Raw genomic sequence first — 17,712 nt, forward strand, 5'->3', positions numbered from 1 at the left:
GTCAAAAGATCACAAATCGTATCTAGTCGAAGACATTACCCTTCAAAATTGAAAAAATTTCCCTCGTTCCCCGTAAATGGGGGAAACCTCCAAAAAAATTACAAATTTAAAAATCGCTAATTTTCGAAATTTTTTCAATTTTTTTTACTAAAAACTGTCATAACTTTTTCAAAAATGAACATATCAATATATTTTTTTTTATATAGATGCTTGATGTCTTTACTTATCATTTGGTATATTTTTTTTGTAAATCTGACACTTAACCTGCCCACAGGGGGGGATTTAAAATGACAACTTTTTCACAAAAAATTAACTTTTTCAACTTAACTTTTGAAAATGTTCCGGAAGGTCTGACACTTTTATATATATCTTAAATTAAAGCTAATGTAATATACTTTAATTTGAAAAAAAAAAATTTGACCTCTGGACTTGTCTTCACGGCGAAAATGGCTACCGAATGCTATTTTCGTGTGAAAATTCTCGATTTTATTATTTATATTATATTTAACTTTATAATGCTATAACTTATTGAAAAGTTTATGGATCCACACAATTTTTTTATGAGAAATAATATTTTTTAATAAACCCTTTTTCATTCGACATACTTTATCTTAATCGAGATATTAATAAGGAACCAGCAGATCAAGTAGCTTTTGGAATAAAACACCAATTTTTTTAAAATTAAACACTATCTAAAGATTTGCATCGAAGCGTTTATTTTTGATAGTGATTTTAATCACTGTCAGATATCATTATATTTGATCCAACTATACCACGTCACCACTGTGCCGCGACCCCCCTGTTCTGGGTTTTTTAGAGTTGAAATTCATAATTCATCACTGATTAACATCTGATTGATTAAAATCTTTGTCGTAAGACACTTCAATTTGTATTATACAAGAGAAATTAATCATAATCTGATACATTTTTTTGATAAATATTATTTTATAAAAATCACATTATTTTTACATAAAATGCTGACTAATCATAAAGGAAATGTTTCCAGATGTTGACATTTTTGTCAACAAACATCGTTTTATTACTAATTTTTTTGTATTGTTATATAAAACATTATTTTTATATTATTGAAATGATTACTATGTATAACTTATTATGCACCATTATATTTGATGTAATTAATTATTATTTTATAAAGAGAAAGAATATGATATGTAACTGAACAGGTTATTGTCATCGCTTTTATCGATAGCATCTTTTCTTATATTAGCATCAGTTGTATACTATTCATCATTATATATCGATGAAGAAGGCAAATATTTATTAAATTTTTGTGATTATTAATTAGTATAAAATATTTTTTAAACTATAAAATATAAGTTTTATACAGTCAACAAAAAATATTAGCATTTAGTATTCCAGATACGCCACTAGTAACATTGTAGTTGTTTCTAACAAGGCAGAAAAGTAAAATTTAACTGAAGGAAGTAGTCTGTGTATAAGTTATAGAGTGTTGATGCTAGGATACTACATTCTAAAGTAGTATTATTATGCGTTAGATTAATCATAATTTAATTTTTATTCTGACAAAAAATAATGATAAATTTGCAAAAGTTATATTAAAATAGATTAAAATATATTTGAATACAATGATATATTTCTCAATAATAAATATTGTTTCAACCGGTGTTAAAATTTATAGTATAGACTGGTGTTGAAGTTTGGGTACTGCTATTTGTATTACTAAATTTTTATTTTTATTCCCGGCCGTTCTCTTAATACTGCCTAAGTATAAAATTGAGAATAACATGCAAATTACTGGTTCACAAATTGTTATCAATCGGTCATTTTCTAGATTATTCCCAATTTATTAGATAGTTAAATATGTATGTTGCAATTAAAAAAAATAAAGCTGACACCCCTATAAGGTATAAAAATTATATACAACTAAAAGAAATCAAAAATTATTATTTCAATATTCTATTTATTTTGTGAGTAATCAAGTGATTTATGATAAACCCATCACTATGTACATACTAATGATACAATAACAATAATGGTTAATAAAAGATGTTTAAAAGATAAATCATAATTTTTTTATATTTTTAAAATAATTAAAAATTGTTAAAGTCTATTATTGAATTGTATTTGTACAAGTTTGATACTTGACATTTAGATTTTCTAAAAATTAATTTTCTTTAAAAACCAAGAGTATATAAAACCTTAAAAAAATTAACGAATTTATTTTTATTGTTAAACTAAATACATAAAATAATAATATTCTCATTATAAGTATCTGGTCGATAATTCAGGTAATTATGCTTTAAAAATATGTTATTTATTAGTTTCAGACATAACTGAAAATGTTTATAGTAGTTGATACAGTTAACATTTCACTTATTTTCAATAACACTTTATGCGCTTTTAGACCGTAGAAATAATATATACCGTTATTTATTTTCAAAAAAATAAAATTTTATTTATTTTTATTTTTTAGTTTAAATTTATATCTTTCGATACAATTATAACTTTGTCTAAAACATTATAAACACTTTTTAAACTATATTTAAAGCATATTTGTTATTATTTATCACTTATAAGAAAGAGAATATATTTTTTGTATAATTATGATTTTAGTATATGTAATAATTATGTTACAAGTATTTTATTCAGTGACGGCTCGTGGTTTAGATGATGGGATGATTGCATCCCCTACTAAAATACATTAAAAGAAAAAAATTAATTCTATATTCTTAATTCTACATTTTTTAAAAATATTTTTTTTATATAGTGAAATAGCTGAAATATATTTGTCGCATGCTAACATTAAAGTTGTTTCCCTCAGCATATTCGGGTACGCATGTACACAGTGTCGTCTATACGGTAAAATATTAGTATATTACTAAATTCAGTAATTTATTTTTAGAATTACGCTCCTCGTTTAGGTTGCTATAGTAGTATAATAGCTATTATTTTCATTTCTATTTCCTACTGCGACCTTTAAAATAATAATATATCTATCGCATTTTATTTTATTATATTTACAATTTTTTTATACCTAGGAATACTGGTATTATTTTTAAAGTCGCAACCTCACCACCCCTGATTTTAGTACATAGTAATTAGTAGTGAATATGAAGTTTCTCTATCGTACATGAGCTCCGTTGGGAACGATCCCAGTCCACATTGGTATCTACCGGCTGTCTGTCAGGCGGATGACCATGCTCCAATGACGGTCTCACCTTTTGAAAAAAACAAGTGCCGAGTGGACCAGATCCCTCTCATCGGACCTGGCCGTTTAGACAGCTAGGTGGACTGGACACATAGTGAGATGACTTACCGTCTTCCACAAGTGATGTCATGCAATGACCACTTTAACGAGTATCTTTACAGTATTCGTAAGTCAGCCGTGCCGACGTTACGGTCTACAATAATGCCGGTCGTGTAAAAAAAGTGCTTGTAGAGTTATGTAACAAAAATAACAATTTAAAGTTTTAACTTTCCTACCGGAAATATCTAGACGCCCACAAAATGTTTTCATATAAAAAAAATTATCGTGGTGTCTTAAAATTCTTTTTTATTTACTAATTCCAATAAAACATTAGTATTTTAATTTAATAAAATCAAAAAATATTTTTTTTAGATCCATCACCAAGGAAAAGATGATGTATTTGCAATTTCAAATAATTCTGTGTATTGTAAGTAAAAAAAAAAAACAATAAAGTAAGGCAGTGGCACAATGAGGAAATTGTTGGGATAGATTTTATCTAACCATTAGTAATATCACTATCATAAAAAACTTTTCGTTACGCATCAGATGAATTCACAAGGATTTTTTCTATTATTAAATTCTAAGTATTTTGAAATCTAATTTATTTATTTGAACAGCTCTTAAACTATCTCTTTAATTGAATTGAAGGTATTTTTTTTTAATGCGTTTTTTTTCTTTAAAAACAATTGACTTTCACAAATTTCATAGAAATACAATATTTGGGAAACATTTTTTGAAATTACTGTAGCAGCTTTCAAAAGTTTTAGTTTGAAATAGATTTCAAGGACGTAGTCATTGAGAAACATTTTAAAAATTTGAGTTGAAAAATAATTTTTTTTATATGTGAATTTTCATAAAAAACATACTTAAAGTAATTTTATTAATTCTAATTTACTTTTTATTATGATTATATTTTTATCATTTTTATTATCAATGTTAAAAATAAGCTATAGTCTTTTAAAATGCAGAAAAAAAAATTGTGAACATTTGTATTAACATATAAATTTATTAATCATTAAAATCTGCCGAGTAAATGCTGAGAATTTCTTTAGATAGGTATCTTATAAAAATAAATACAATATATTTTATATATACGAAAAAGTATAAATTAATTACTATAGAATCTATCATTATAATAATCTTGAATTTTTTTTACAATTTAAAATTACTTTAAATATGTTGCCGGATGGGCTGTTCTAAAAAAATCCAAAATAAAATTGGGGAAAAGAACTCCGCCGTACGGCTTAAAATAGGGGCAACTAATAATCAACAAAAAAAGTTTCTAATCAATGTAAAATTGCCAAAAGAAGAATATTTTATGTTAACACAAAATAAGCTTACTAGTAATATGCATTACTAGTGTAAAGTATGTAATCTATGGAGGATTTCTCCACTATAAAATTATTTGACAAATGTATCAAACAAAATTTTTTTCCATTTTCTTAATCATTTTCCCATTCAAAATTTTGATAGAATATATCTTCAACAAAAGTACAATCTTCTTAATCTTCAATCTTTATTTCTATTGAATTTGTACGCCTTTGAACTTTGCAATTTTCACATATAATAGAACATTTTAGCCCTGTTTTTCAAAAGCCACAATTTTTACCAGCTCCAACACCTGACTAAACGCCATTTTATGACAATTACCTTTATTATTTGCAAAGAATTCCAATGAGGATAAAAAGTAAATTCTACAACAATGTATAAAGACCAGCTATGATGTATGGTTCAGAGCGTTGGGCAGTTGATAAGAAAGTAGAGCAGAGAATAAGTGTTGCAGAGATGAGAATACTTAGTTGGATGAGTGGAGTGACTAGAGAAGATAAAATAAGGAACGAGTATATAAGAGTGAGTATAGGTGTAGTGTCAATTGTGGATAAGATGAGAGAAAATAGACATAGATGGTTTAATAATGTTATGAGGAGAGAGGAATCGGAAGCTCAAAGAATAGTTATAGAGATGAATGTTGAAGAAAGAAGAGGTAGAGGAAGACCAAAAAAGAGATGGAGGGATGTTATTAAATGCGATATGAGGACAGCTGATGTGAGCGTAGAGTATGTGGGAGATCGTGTCAAGTGGAAGTTTAAGATGAGGATGGCCGACTTTAAGTAGTTGGGATTAAGGCAAAGAAAAACAAAAAGATTAGTAGAAATTCCGGTGGCAATTGACATAATATAATTGTTGTTTGGAAATGTACAATTTAGCGTTTAGTTGGGTTTAAACAATATAGCGTCAAATCCATTACCAACTGCATCGGTTGTATCTTAATATACACTACACTTTAATGATACAATAAATAAATAAACTCACACATACACACATATATATTTATAACATTGTGTCTAATGTAAGTATAACATGATAAAAAGTAACCGTAAAATAAAAAAAAATTGGAAAATATATGTTAGTACTCATATTAAATGTAATGTAACTCGAAAAATATATGTTTAAATGAAAAAATATAAGATATCTTTTATGTTTAAAATTATCTTTTAAACAACTTTTGTACGAAACTTTTTTTTGTAAGTTAAATATTTTTTGAAAAAATTAAAAAAGCTCATATCTTTGAACTTTTGCGAGTCTGTAAAAAAAAAGCTCAAGTCCAATCGATGAGGGCTTTTAGTATGTCATTATACATATCTTAATTCAACTTTTAAAAAAAAAAAAATTTGGTTGGCAATTTTTTCCGCTATTTTTTCTATGTTGACTGGCCTAATATGAATAAAATGAATTACAATATACAATAGTAATACAACATCTGTAGTTTCACTGCAACAATGCACTAACCATAAAGTAAAAAAAAAAAAGGATAAATGAAAACAACTTTATGCTTTTAAAATAATAATATGATTAATGTATTTTAAAAACAAAACTTCAACAATGTTTTACTAATTCATACAAAAAAAAGCACTTAACTAAATAAAAACCAACGCAACTTAACCTAAACTGTATAATACTACAGCAGGTACATATATATATACTTTTTTGATAAGACGACCAAACAATACAGGCCGCTGATAAGGCGTCATTAGAGCTGATGGCGCACAAGGACTACCAGCTGACCACACCCAATAAGTGCAGCACTCACGCTTGGCGCGAACAAAATTTTTGAAGAATACATAAATGAATTTGAAATTTTAATTTCAATTAATTTTAATTAGTCTTCCTATCAACAATATTTTTTTTTGGACCCCAATAAATAATTTAGTTAATATAGAAGTTTAAATATATTCTGTGCTAGGTCGATTTTTTTTTTAATTTCTTTTTTAAAATTTCCCAGAAATCTTGATAACTTCTATTATACATCAAATAAATGTTAATTATTTGTACGTTAAGTTCTAAAATAGGATAATTACAAAGAGTGTTTTCTTGTCATTTTTCAACAAAAATCTTCTACTAAAGATATAAACATTTTATGACTTTTACACCATTTTTAATAAAATAATATTTTTTAAATTTTTGATAATTTTTGATAATTTTCAGAAATAACTGTATACTTAATAACTGTATACTTAATAACTGTATTGATCAACTTTTTTAAAAAAAACTTAGTAATTTAAAAAAATTGGCAAATTTAAAATATTTTAATGCAATGAAATATTATATGTAAGATTTTTTAATAAGTAGTAACACGTACTTTGGTGGCTCAACTCCAAAAACAAAAAAATCTCTCGAATAAAAATCTACCTTGAAACACACGTGAATTCAAGAGTTTTATGATAATGATGATGACCACTGTCAAATATTAATCAATATGCTTTTAAAATGTGTAAATCAACCTGTACTTTTTTTTTTTTTTTAATAGGGACTTGTATTTTCAACATCAGCCAATACCACATTTAATGATGTTATTGATGCATTAACATCGAAAAATTTAGAAATGGCACAAAATAAATTTCATGAATGCGTTAATATATCTCAAATAAATGCACTACAAATAGAAAAAGGTAATATATAGTTTAATAACTTTAAGATTACAATATTCAATCAGATTTTACAACTTTAAAGACTTTTGATTCTAAATATATTTTTTTAATTTTACAATTTTGATCTATATTAAAAGAATGTGTTTTTATTATTTGTTCTTAAAACAAGAACAAAATTTAAATTAATTATAGCTACGATGCAAAGCTGATAAGCTATTATGTCAAAAGATCACAAATTTTTCTCGTTCCCGTAAATATGGTAATTCTCCAAAAAAATTACAAATTTAATAATCACTAATTTTCGACATTTTTTCTATTTTATCTACTTAAAACTGCTATAACTTCTTCAAAAATGACGAAATCAATATCACTTTTTTTAATAGATGCATGATGTTTTACCTATCATTTGGTATAATTTTTTTTAAACTCTAACCCTTTACCTGCCCACAATAGAGGTTTTAAAATANTCTAACCCTTTACCTGCCCACAATGGAGGTTTTAAAATGACAACTTTTTCAAAAAAAAAAATCATTTTTAACTTAACTTTTGTAAGTGTTCCGGAACTACTGACACTTTTATATATATCTTAAATTAAAGCGTATGTAATATAATTAATTATGGGAAAATAAAATTTCGGACTTTCTTTTATCTTCATGGTTAAAAAGGCTACCTAGGTTAATAAAAAAATGCATTTTTGTAAAAAAAAACTTTTTATATTTTAAATTTTATAATGCTATAATTTTTTGAAAAATGTATGGATCAACAGAATTTTTTTATGATAAATACTATTTATATACCTTTGTCATTCGACAAACTTTTTTTTAATCGGACCATTTCTCTTTATATATTTATATATAATAAATATACATATATTCATATATTACACTTGTAAATCATAAAACTTAATAAGAATATAAATAGGGAAATAATAGATCATGTAGAAAAATGATTGTAATTCAATAGGTACTTAAAGTAATTATCAATNTAGGTACTTAAAGTAGTTATCAACTACTTTAAGTACTTTACTTTTTTGTTTTATAAAAAATTATAAAAATTGGCCATACTGAAATTAAAAAAAACAGTTCGTTTTACTTATCCGGATGAAGTGAAACTTTTTTCGTAATGAAGTTATCGCGTGAATTGCATCTATTGTCGTTTTATACAAATTATTTATGTAAAATCAAAATTATACAAATTAAATTATTTAATGAATTTTTAATTAAATTACCTTATTTTTTGAAAATACAGTTCAAATTATAATATTAAAGATAATTTACATGCGACCGTGATGAATAATAATCTTTTTTTCGGACCCTCTATAAAGAAGTTTCACTTTAAAAAATAAAAAAAATATATAATTATTTTATGAGAAACAAAGGATAAATATTGCGTTTTTAATAGAGTCTAAATCCGTACAAATTATTTAAAAAATGGTAGCACAGTGGAATAGCGGCATAGTATAGATGTGAAACAGTTGGGACAAGTTTCGATGATATTGCTAATTATGAATAAATGATCTGCTAAAAATTTTCATCAGAATCAAAAATATACTTTAATTATTCAATTATTTATTTGTTCTAATATCAAATCGNAGATGTGAAACAGTTGGGACAAGTTTCGATGATATTGCTAATTATGAATAAATGATCTGCTAAAAATTTTCATCAGAATCAAAAATATACTTTAATTATTCAATTATTTATTTATTCTAATATCAAATCAGCAATTATATTTTTTGTATCACCAATTATTTTCGATATTATTACTAATTAATTAAAAACTATAGGGTATAACAACGAGGAAAATATTTCTGAATATTTCAATTGTATCATATATTTAAACACCAAGAGTAACAGAAATTATTAATATTTCTTTTGAAATAATTTATTACGATAAAAAAATAATTAAAATCACAATAAAATTGTTTTTAAATTATTAGAGATTTTTATTTTTAATATGTTAAAAATATTCAGTGCAAAATATCATTTTTAATCTAATTTTTTAGTCTCTTAAGATGATTTTTGGATTGTTTATAATTAAAAAACCCGCTACAGTGGGAAAGTGGTATAGTGTGTCAAGTATAGATGACTTTTGACAGTGATAAAAATCACTATCATAAAAAACTCTTTGATACAAATCTATAGATATTGTTTAATTTTAAATAATTGGTGGATTATTCCAAAAGCTACGTGATCTCCTATTTCCTTATTTATTTTACAAGATATGACTTATAAGTGTAGTATATGAATAAATATTTATTATATCAATTAAATTGTGATGGTTTCATGTTACCATTATTGTGAGAATTTATTATAATAAAATACAGACAACACACGCGCTTCCAGAGACTGATGAATTAACAAATAATATTTATTGCTAAATTGGCAATAGTTCAAATCATTATAAAATCCAAAAGACCTGACCATCTTGGTCAGTCGAAACCAGTGCCTTGTGTCATATATCAATCTCAATACTCGGTTGTCACTGTCCAGCTTACTGTTTAAAGTAAAGTTTTTGTTTTTCCGTTTTAACCCACCTACTCTCTTCCTCAACATTTCAGAGTACATGTGTCTTGCATTTTATCTGCACCTCGTACTTCATTGTGCTTTCCTAATAACCAAAGTACTTGTATCTTGCAATTCGTATGAAACTTATATAAAAGTTGAAGGTCTTGATGCAATACTTAAAAAAAAAATTGTGTGTTATTTATAAATAAATTTACTGGTCTACAAGGAATTTCCATCCGAAACCAAAATATACTTTTCTAAACTAATTTTTGCACCGATTTAAAACGTGCAATTAGAGTTTCGCATATGACCTAAATGATAACAAAATCTTTCTAATTAATACAAAAAAATATTTATGTTTAATTATTAGGTCATGTATGAATAATCAATAAATATATTTCAATTTATTCAAGTAAATATATGAATAAATATATACAGGGAAATGATTTTATTTATNTAATTTATTCAGTTAAATATATGAATAAATATATACAGGGAAATTATTTTATTTATAAAAAAAGTATGTCGAATGAAAAAAGTATATAAATAGTATTTTTCATAAAAAATTTTATTGATCCATATATTTTTCAAAAAGTTATATAATTATATATTAAATATAAATTGTTTCTATTCATCTATTTTTCAAAATATTGTGGCACTTTTAAGTGAAAAAAATGTAAAAATGTCGAAAATTAATGATTATTAAATTTTGTAATTATTTTGGAGATTTCCCGTTTTTGCGGTAACAAGGGAAATATTTTTAATTGTTCAGTGTAAAATCATCGACTAGATACACTTTGTGATCTTTTAGCGCATCGTTGAAAGAAATCGGTTCGGTAAGAGCTGATTAAAAGTAGTTACAAACATAATAAATATAGTTTAAAAAAATTAAAAACACGCTTTTAAAGCATATCAAACTAAAAAGTTTAAAATAATTTTAAAAATTAGCTTAAAACAATAATGAACGAAAAATACTAGTATTATTTTGAAAAAAAGCGTCGGGCGCTCAATATACGAAAATTATGGCACAAAACCCCCACGCTTTTTTGATATATGATATCTGACAGTGATTAAAATCACTATCATAAAAAACACTTGGATGCAAATCTATAGATAGAGTTTAATTTTAAAAAATTGGTGGATTATTCCAAAAGCTACATGATCTACTATTTCCCTATTTATATTCTGATTAATTTTTATGATTTATAAGTGTAATATAAGAATATATGTATATTTATTATATAAATGTATAAAGAGAAATGGTCCGATTAAAAAAAAAGTATGTCGAATGACAAAAGTATATAAATAGTATTTATCATAATAATATTGTATTGATACATACATTTTTCAAAAATTTATAGAATTTTAAAGTTAAAAATGTAAAATATAAAATCGAGAATTTTAACACAAAAATAGCATACGGTAGCCATTTTCACTGTGAAGACAAAATAAAGTCCGAATTATTTTTTTTTTTTTCATAATAAAGTATATTACATAAGCTTTAATTAAAAATATATATAAAAGTTACAGAATTTCCGGAACACTTTAAAAAGTTAAGTTGAAAAAGTTAATTTTTTGTGAAAAATTTATCATTTTGAATCCCTTCTGTGGGCAGGTAAAGAAATTATACGTCTATAAAAAACGAATTATATTGATTTGTTCATTTATAAAAGTTATGGCAGTTTTAAGTAAAAAAAAAAATTGAAAATTAGCGATTTTTAAATTTAAAATTTATTTGGAGATTTCCCCCATTTACGGCGAAAAATAACACCTTCTCAGCTTCGCATTGAAGTTAAAATAGTTATTCCAGTGATCGAAAATTTTATTCATATTTATAAATAAAACTTGACATTTTTTCATTGTTTTTTGTTACATCACATTTAATCAACTGCCTACGCTTCGTAATATTTGCTTGTCTTATTTCTCTAAAGGATTATTATTATTATAATGCATTGACGTTAATTGCATCTCTCGAGATACAAACATCGAAAATTAAAATCCAAAATCATTAAGTTATTTAAATAAAAAATCACAAGTAATAATACTTTATACTATTAAATTTTATATTATTAATGCAAACGTAAACTTAAAAAAATGTTAAGTACATTCTGTTTACACACTCTATACAAATATGTTTGAGCAACGTGTGGGAGAAACTGTCCAAACTACTCGAGATAATATTCCTTGGAGCAATACATTGACTTTAATCAGTACCTCCTTTATAAAAACTCACATCACAAATTAAAATCCAGAATCATAAAATCATTTAAATGAAAAATCATAAGTAATAACAATTTGCTGAATTGGGCCCTCGAACCTTTTTTTTTTCACGACCGGCATTATTGTGGACCGCCCTGGAACTACCGTTAGGTATTACTTCAGGGCGGCCCACGCCGTCTCTAAAACTCAAACCACCACGTTGTGAATCAGCCCGAAATTAATCAAGAGCTGATTCACAACGTGGTGTGGCCTCACCCGTTAGCTGGATCCGAGAGTGGGATCCGTTGCCCGGGTTGTCCGGCGGTGGGGGCAGGACTTTGCGAGGGGGCAAAAATAACTCACAAAAACATAAAACACAAATACCTAAGGCACCGGCCTAAACCAACGCCTCAGGTCCTTCTGTGCCGGGCGGCGTGGCTGCCTCTGTCTCAGGCGTTCCGCTTCCTCCTTCTTTAATAAGACGGATTCGGCGAACGCCTGGATGAACCTCCACTCCTCCCGACTCTTCAACATCAGGTTCACCATGGACCCGACTCGGAACGTGGACCCTAGTCCGAGACTCCAAAGAGCCCCGCTCCTCGTCGTTTCCTCCGAGAGGCGAGTCCGCCACCGGAGCATGGTTATCCACCTGAGCGCTAGTCGGTCCTCGGGTTCGAGGGACCGGTTGCGCTCTCGGCGGACCTCATGCCCGGCGGGGCGTTCCTCGGCGGGCGGCAGTGACGACAGGATACCCGCCGCCACTCCGGACACCGTTCGGTACGCCGAAACTGTCCGGATCGCTGCCCGCTTCTGCACCCTGAGCAGGGCTTCACGACAGGGTAAACCGGGGACCCGTACAGGAGGCTCGAGTGTACGACGCTGACTAAGAGTCTGCGCCGCATCACTCTCGGCCCTCCCGGATTGGGCATGAGTTCCGCCGGGTCCTTGAACCTAATAGGAACAAAAAATATTTTGTTCCCTAAGTTAGCAACCCATATCTAAAATTTTTTATCAATACATCAAGTTCACAATATCAATGAAAATAATCATCTGCACCATTATTTGGATAGTTGATTTATTATTTTTTATTAGATATTCTCATATAATTTAGATTATTACATAATTGTATGCAACTATTTGTGTTTTAATGTTTTAAATAATATAAATTTTTTAATGAATTATATGATGTATATTTAATTTATGAATACTAATGTATAATAATTTTACAGAAAATATTAATACACAATTAATTATATTGAAGAACCAAATCATTTCCGGTGACATAAGCCCAAATGAAACGAGTACCAAATTATTAGAATTCTTAGAATTAGATGCATCACAAAATTCAGAAGACCTTATAAAGTGTTGTGATATTTTTCACAGGAATTTGTTTGCAGTAGAACAGCCCACGGTAAATAATTACAATTTCAAATAAAATTAAAATCTCCCTGTTTCTTTATTATTATTTCAATAAGAAAAGAATTACTTTCAAAAAGTCAATTTCTAACCAAGTGACGACAAGTATGTAAATGTATTATATTCTTTAATAAAATTTTACAGCATTATATTATACTAGTTAAAAATAATAATATTCTTTTTTGTTAAAATTTAAATAATTTAATAATAACTTAAGTATAAACCTACTTCAGTTTAATTTTTATTCATTTCAATTTGTTACTATAGTCAAGGTACTAATTTTCATTATAATTTTCAACACTATGAATTCTTTTTTCTAAATTACGATGTAAAATGATGAAAACATTAATGAATTTTACTTCATTTGGTCTCACTAATTAATATTCTTTAAAATAAATAATTTTTAGTTAATTTTATAAGTAAAAATAAAGTTTTATTATTTGAAGTTAAGATAATATTTTAATAAGTATTTAGAGGCTGTACAATTTTTATCATACTACGGTGACTTTTAAATTAACCGACTCTTCTATCGCATAATTATCAAACTGTAATATAAATATTTACATGACACTGTTCTTATAATATCATTTTAATTACAAAAAAAACATATTTAGCAAACAAGGCATACCGTTAATGTGTACAATTTGATGGATTCGAGATATGCTACAGCGCTTAATATTCTAAAATATTGCATAAAGAAATATAAATGTTTTAATAATTCTATGGAAGATCTTTATTGGGGTAATTAAACTAAGCACTATCTATACAATGTAAATAAATTAACTGACATTTTTAATTCACTTAGGTAATGATAACATAGTCCTAGACATAGATTCAGAGGATTATGAACCAAATTTTGAAATAGCCACTCGTGATACACTAGAGGAAGTTATTTATCATAATATACCACCAAACGAATTTCTTAAGACGATTACAGAATACGTACATGGAACTGAATGCAAAATACATTTTGCAACCTATTGTACTGCTGCTTACTACACGTATTTGATTACTGAAGTCCCACTTTAAATAATATATTCAAAGAATGTAGTCAACTTGAGTTTTGAAATAAAAATTTTCTTTTCAATTTTATGTTATAAGTATTTAAATGTCAATATTTTTTCTGTGTAATAATATAGTTTAATTAAATTTTTCTTTATAATATGTTTACATTTTGTGGTATTTAAAACGTTTTGATTTTATCTTGTTTATCGTTATTAGAACGTTTTAAATAATTCTTTCAAAATTATTGATTTTTTTTTTTTATAATTAAATATTTTTGGAAAAATCCAATAGTTTTAAATACTTAATTTTTCCACTGCATCTCAATAAATTACATCAGTAGTTTATTTTATATATTGTCATTTATTAAGTATACCTATAAAATATTATTATCTTTATTTTCAACATTATTACTTATATAAATATAAGTTACGTTATTTTATAATTGAGTTCAGTTTTTAATATAACTTATAAGTAAAAGCAATAGTTATAATCCACTCGTATAAATACAAAATAAATATTTCAGAGTATTTTAAACTTATTTTTCAAGATATTTTCTGGTACATGAAATTAGAGTCTTCATAATTATTTATACTTTTTTAGTGGTGGCTCGTGGGTCCTGCTTGTGGGGATGCGACATTAAACTAGTCATATGTATAAAAAATTTTTTAATTTAATATAATAAAATAAAATACAATACGCATATTATTTTTTTAAAGGTCGCAGTAATAAATAAATTAGAAATAAAAATAATAATTATTATACTATTATAGCAACCGATAACGAGGAGCGTGTACAAGCAATTAATTCTAAAAACAAATTACCCGAATTAAGAAATATACTAATATTTTATCTCATGGAAGACGATACCGGTCGCCCAATTACTCCTCGTGTGTACATGCGTCTACAGGGTGATTTTTTTATCATAACCCACTCAATTACTTACAGAAAAATAATAATTTAAACATTTTTTTTTATTACTGTCTTTAGTTACACATTATTCTTGAATTATTAACTATGTAATACTTTTTAAGTTCATCCCTTATGCCTGGTAAGGGTGTCAACTTTGTTTTTATAATGGTAACAAGTATTTTTAATTTAATAAAATGTTTGAATTTTTATTCAAACTTAATTTGTTTATTAGATATAAACATTTAAAGTTTCAAATTTTTGAGTTAATATACATGGTGTTCAGTAAGTCAGGAAACGGGTTTCTATTGTTCTCATTCTTACAAACAATGAGAACAATAGAAACCCGTTTCCTGACTTACTGAACACCCTGTATAGGTATAATACACAAGATATTACAAATACAGGTAGCTAATTGGTTTTTTATGACATCAATATGTAGACAACTTGATCTTTGAAATAAAAATTTTCTTATCGTTTTTATATTATAAGTGTGTAATTATATGGTTCAATTAAAAGTTTTCTTTATATTATGTTTAAATTTTTAATTACTGATTAATAAGCAACAGACATTAAACATTTGTATAAATACAAAATACATATTTTAAGGTATTTTAAACCTATTTTTGAACATGTGTTCCTGGAAAAATTGGAGTCTTCATAATTATTTATACTTTTTATGAAATTCATTCTATTTACGAATTTCTGCCTATGCATTATAAAATGTATATACTTTTGATCATATTATAACTTTTATACTATGTTGCAGTGGCGTAGCGTGTGCGTATGCTGTGTATGCACAGCATACACTTCGCAAATTACAAAAATAATTTTTTTTATATATATTAATAATGCTATATTTTTATAAAAAAATTTTCAACTGTACTAATTTAGTATTTCATAATATAATATTTTGTGGATTTTCTTCCAAGTTCATTAACCATTAAAATTGATTAATCCGCAACACCACGGCCGCGCAACGCTATAGTCCTTATAATATCTAGTGGCTAGTGCCTACCATGTTTATTATGTACGCAGTATGCACGTTGGCGAGTGCATACGGGTACATACATTCAGCGACAGTTAATTATATTTCTTATCGATAATATTAATAACAAAAACCCAGCACAGGGGGGTCGCGGCACAGATGTGACGTGGCATAGTTGATTCAAGTATAATGATATCTGACAGTGATTAAAATCACTATCAAAAATAAACGCTTCGATGCAAATCTTTAGATAGTGATTAATTTAAAAAAAATTGGTGTTTTATTCCAAAAACTACTTTATCTGCTGGTTTCTTATTAATATCCTGATTAAGATAAAGTATGTCGAATGAAAAAGGGTTTATTAAAAAATATTATTTTTCATAAAAAAAATGTGTGGATCCATAAACTTTTCAATAAGTTATAGCATTATAAAGTTAAATATAATATAAATAATAAAATCGAGAATTTTCACACGAAAAAAGCATTCGGTAGCCATTTTCACCATGAAGACAAGTCCAGAGGTCAAATTTTTTTTTTTCAAATTAAAGTATATTACATTAGCTTTAATTTAAGATATATATAAAAGTGTCAGACCTTCCGGAACATTTTCAAAAGTTATGTTGAAAAAGTAAATTTGTTGTGAAAAAGTTGTCATTTTAAATCCCCCCCCTGTGGGCAGGTTAAGTGTCAGATTTACAAAAAATATATACCAAATGATAAATAAAGACATCGAGCATCTTTATAAAAAAAAATTATATTGATATGTTCACTCTTGAAAAAGTTAGAGCATTATTAAGTTAAAAATATAAAAAAAAATTATTTTACAAAAATCGTAATTTTTTATTAACTTTGATGTCAACTTTCACCACGAAGACAAGTCCAGAGGTCAAATTTTTTTTTTTCAAATTAAAGTATATTACATAAGCTTTAATTTAAGATATATATAAAAGTGTCAGACCTTCCGGAACATTTTCAAAAGTTAAGTTGAAAAAGTTCTACTTTCTATATGCATTTTTTATATTTGAAGCCCCCCCATATATAGGGAAATAGTCTGATTTAAAAAAAAAGTATATCCAATGAAAGATGTATATAAATACTACTTCTCATGAAAAAATTGTATTGATCCATACATTTTTTAAAAAGTTATAGCACTTTAAAGTAAAAAATGTAAATTATAAAATCGAGAATTTTCACACAAAAATAGCATTCGGTAGTCGTTTTTACCATGAAGACAAGTCCAGAGGTCAAATTTTTTTTTTTTAATTAAAGTATATTACATTAGCTTTAATTTAAGATATATATAAAAGTGTCAGACCTTCCGGAACATTTTCAAAATTTAAGTTGAAAAAGTTAATTTTTTTTGAAAAAGTTGTCATTTTAAATCTCCACTTGTGGGCAGGTTAAGGGTTAAGTTTATGAAAAAAATATACCAAACAAAAGGTTGGAATTATATTGAAAAGAATTATATTGATATGTTCATTTTTGAAAAAGTTATGGCAGTTTTTAGTAAAAAAAATTGAAAAAATTTCGAAA

The 17,712-nt window shown here is 26.4% G+C and overlaps 1 protein-coding gene across 11 annotated transcripts in view; it reads left to right on the top strand.

The window, feature by feature from the left end:
• The window catches only part of LOC126894920 (uncharacterized), a 383,474-nt gene that overhangs the window by 234,486 nt on the left and 131,276 nt on the right, over positions 1–17,712 (top strand). Inside the window, exons 1-7 of one of the 11 annotated variants that reach the window (XM_050666277.1) lie at positions 2,205–2,270; positions 2,750–2,841; positions 3,602–3,656; positions 7,038–7,179; positions 13,094–13,275; positions 13,895–14,021; positions 14,086–14,372. In XM_050666277.1, coding sequence (XP_050522234.1) covers positions 2,819–2,841; positions 3,602–3,656; positions 7,038–7,179; positions 13,094–13,275; positions 13,895–14,021; positions 14,086–14,309 — 753 coding nt within the window. In that variant the 5' untranslated portion in view covers positions 2,205–2,270; positions 2,750–2,818 and the 3' untranslated portion in view covers positions 14,310–14,372. Of the gene's footprint in view, positions 1–2,128; positions 2,271–2,749; positions 2,842–3,601; positions 3,657–7,037; positions 7,180–13,093; positions 13,276–13,894; positions 14,022–14,085; positions 14,373–17,712 lie in introns of those variants that run through there. The other 10 variants (XM_050666286.1, XM_050666279.1, XM_050666281.1 and 7 more) reach the window with 10 other exon arrangements.

This window comes from Daktulosphaira vitifoliae, unplaced genomic scaffold (assembly GCF_025091365.1).
Source record: "Daktulosphaira vitifoliae isolate Bord-2020 unplaced genomic scaffold, ASM2509136v1 Scaffold_1, whole genome shotgun sequence".
NCBI lineage: Eukaryota > Metazoa > Arthropoda > Insecta > Hemiptera > Phylloxeridae > Daktulosphaira > Daktulosphaira vitifoliae.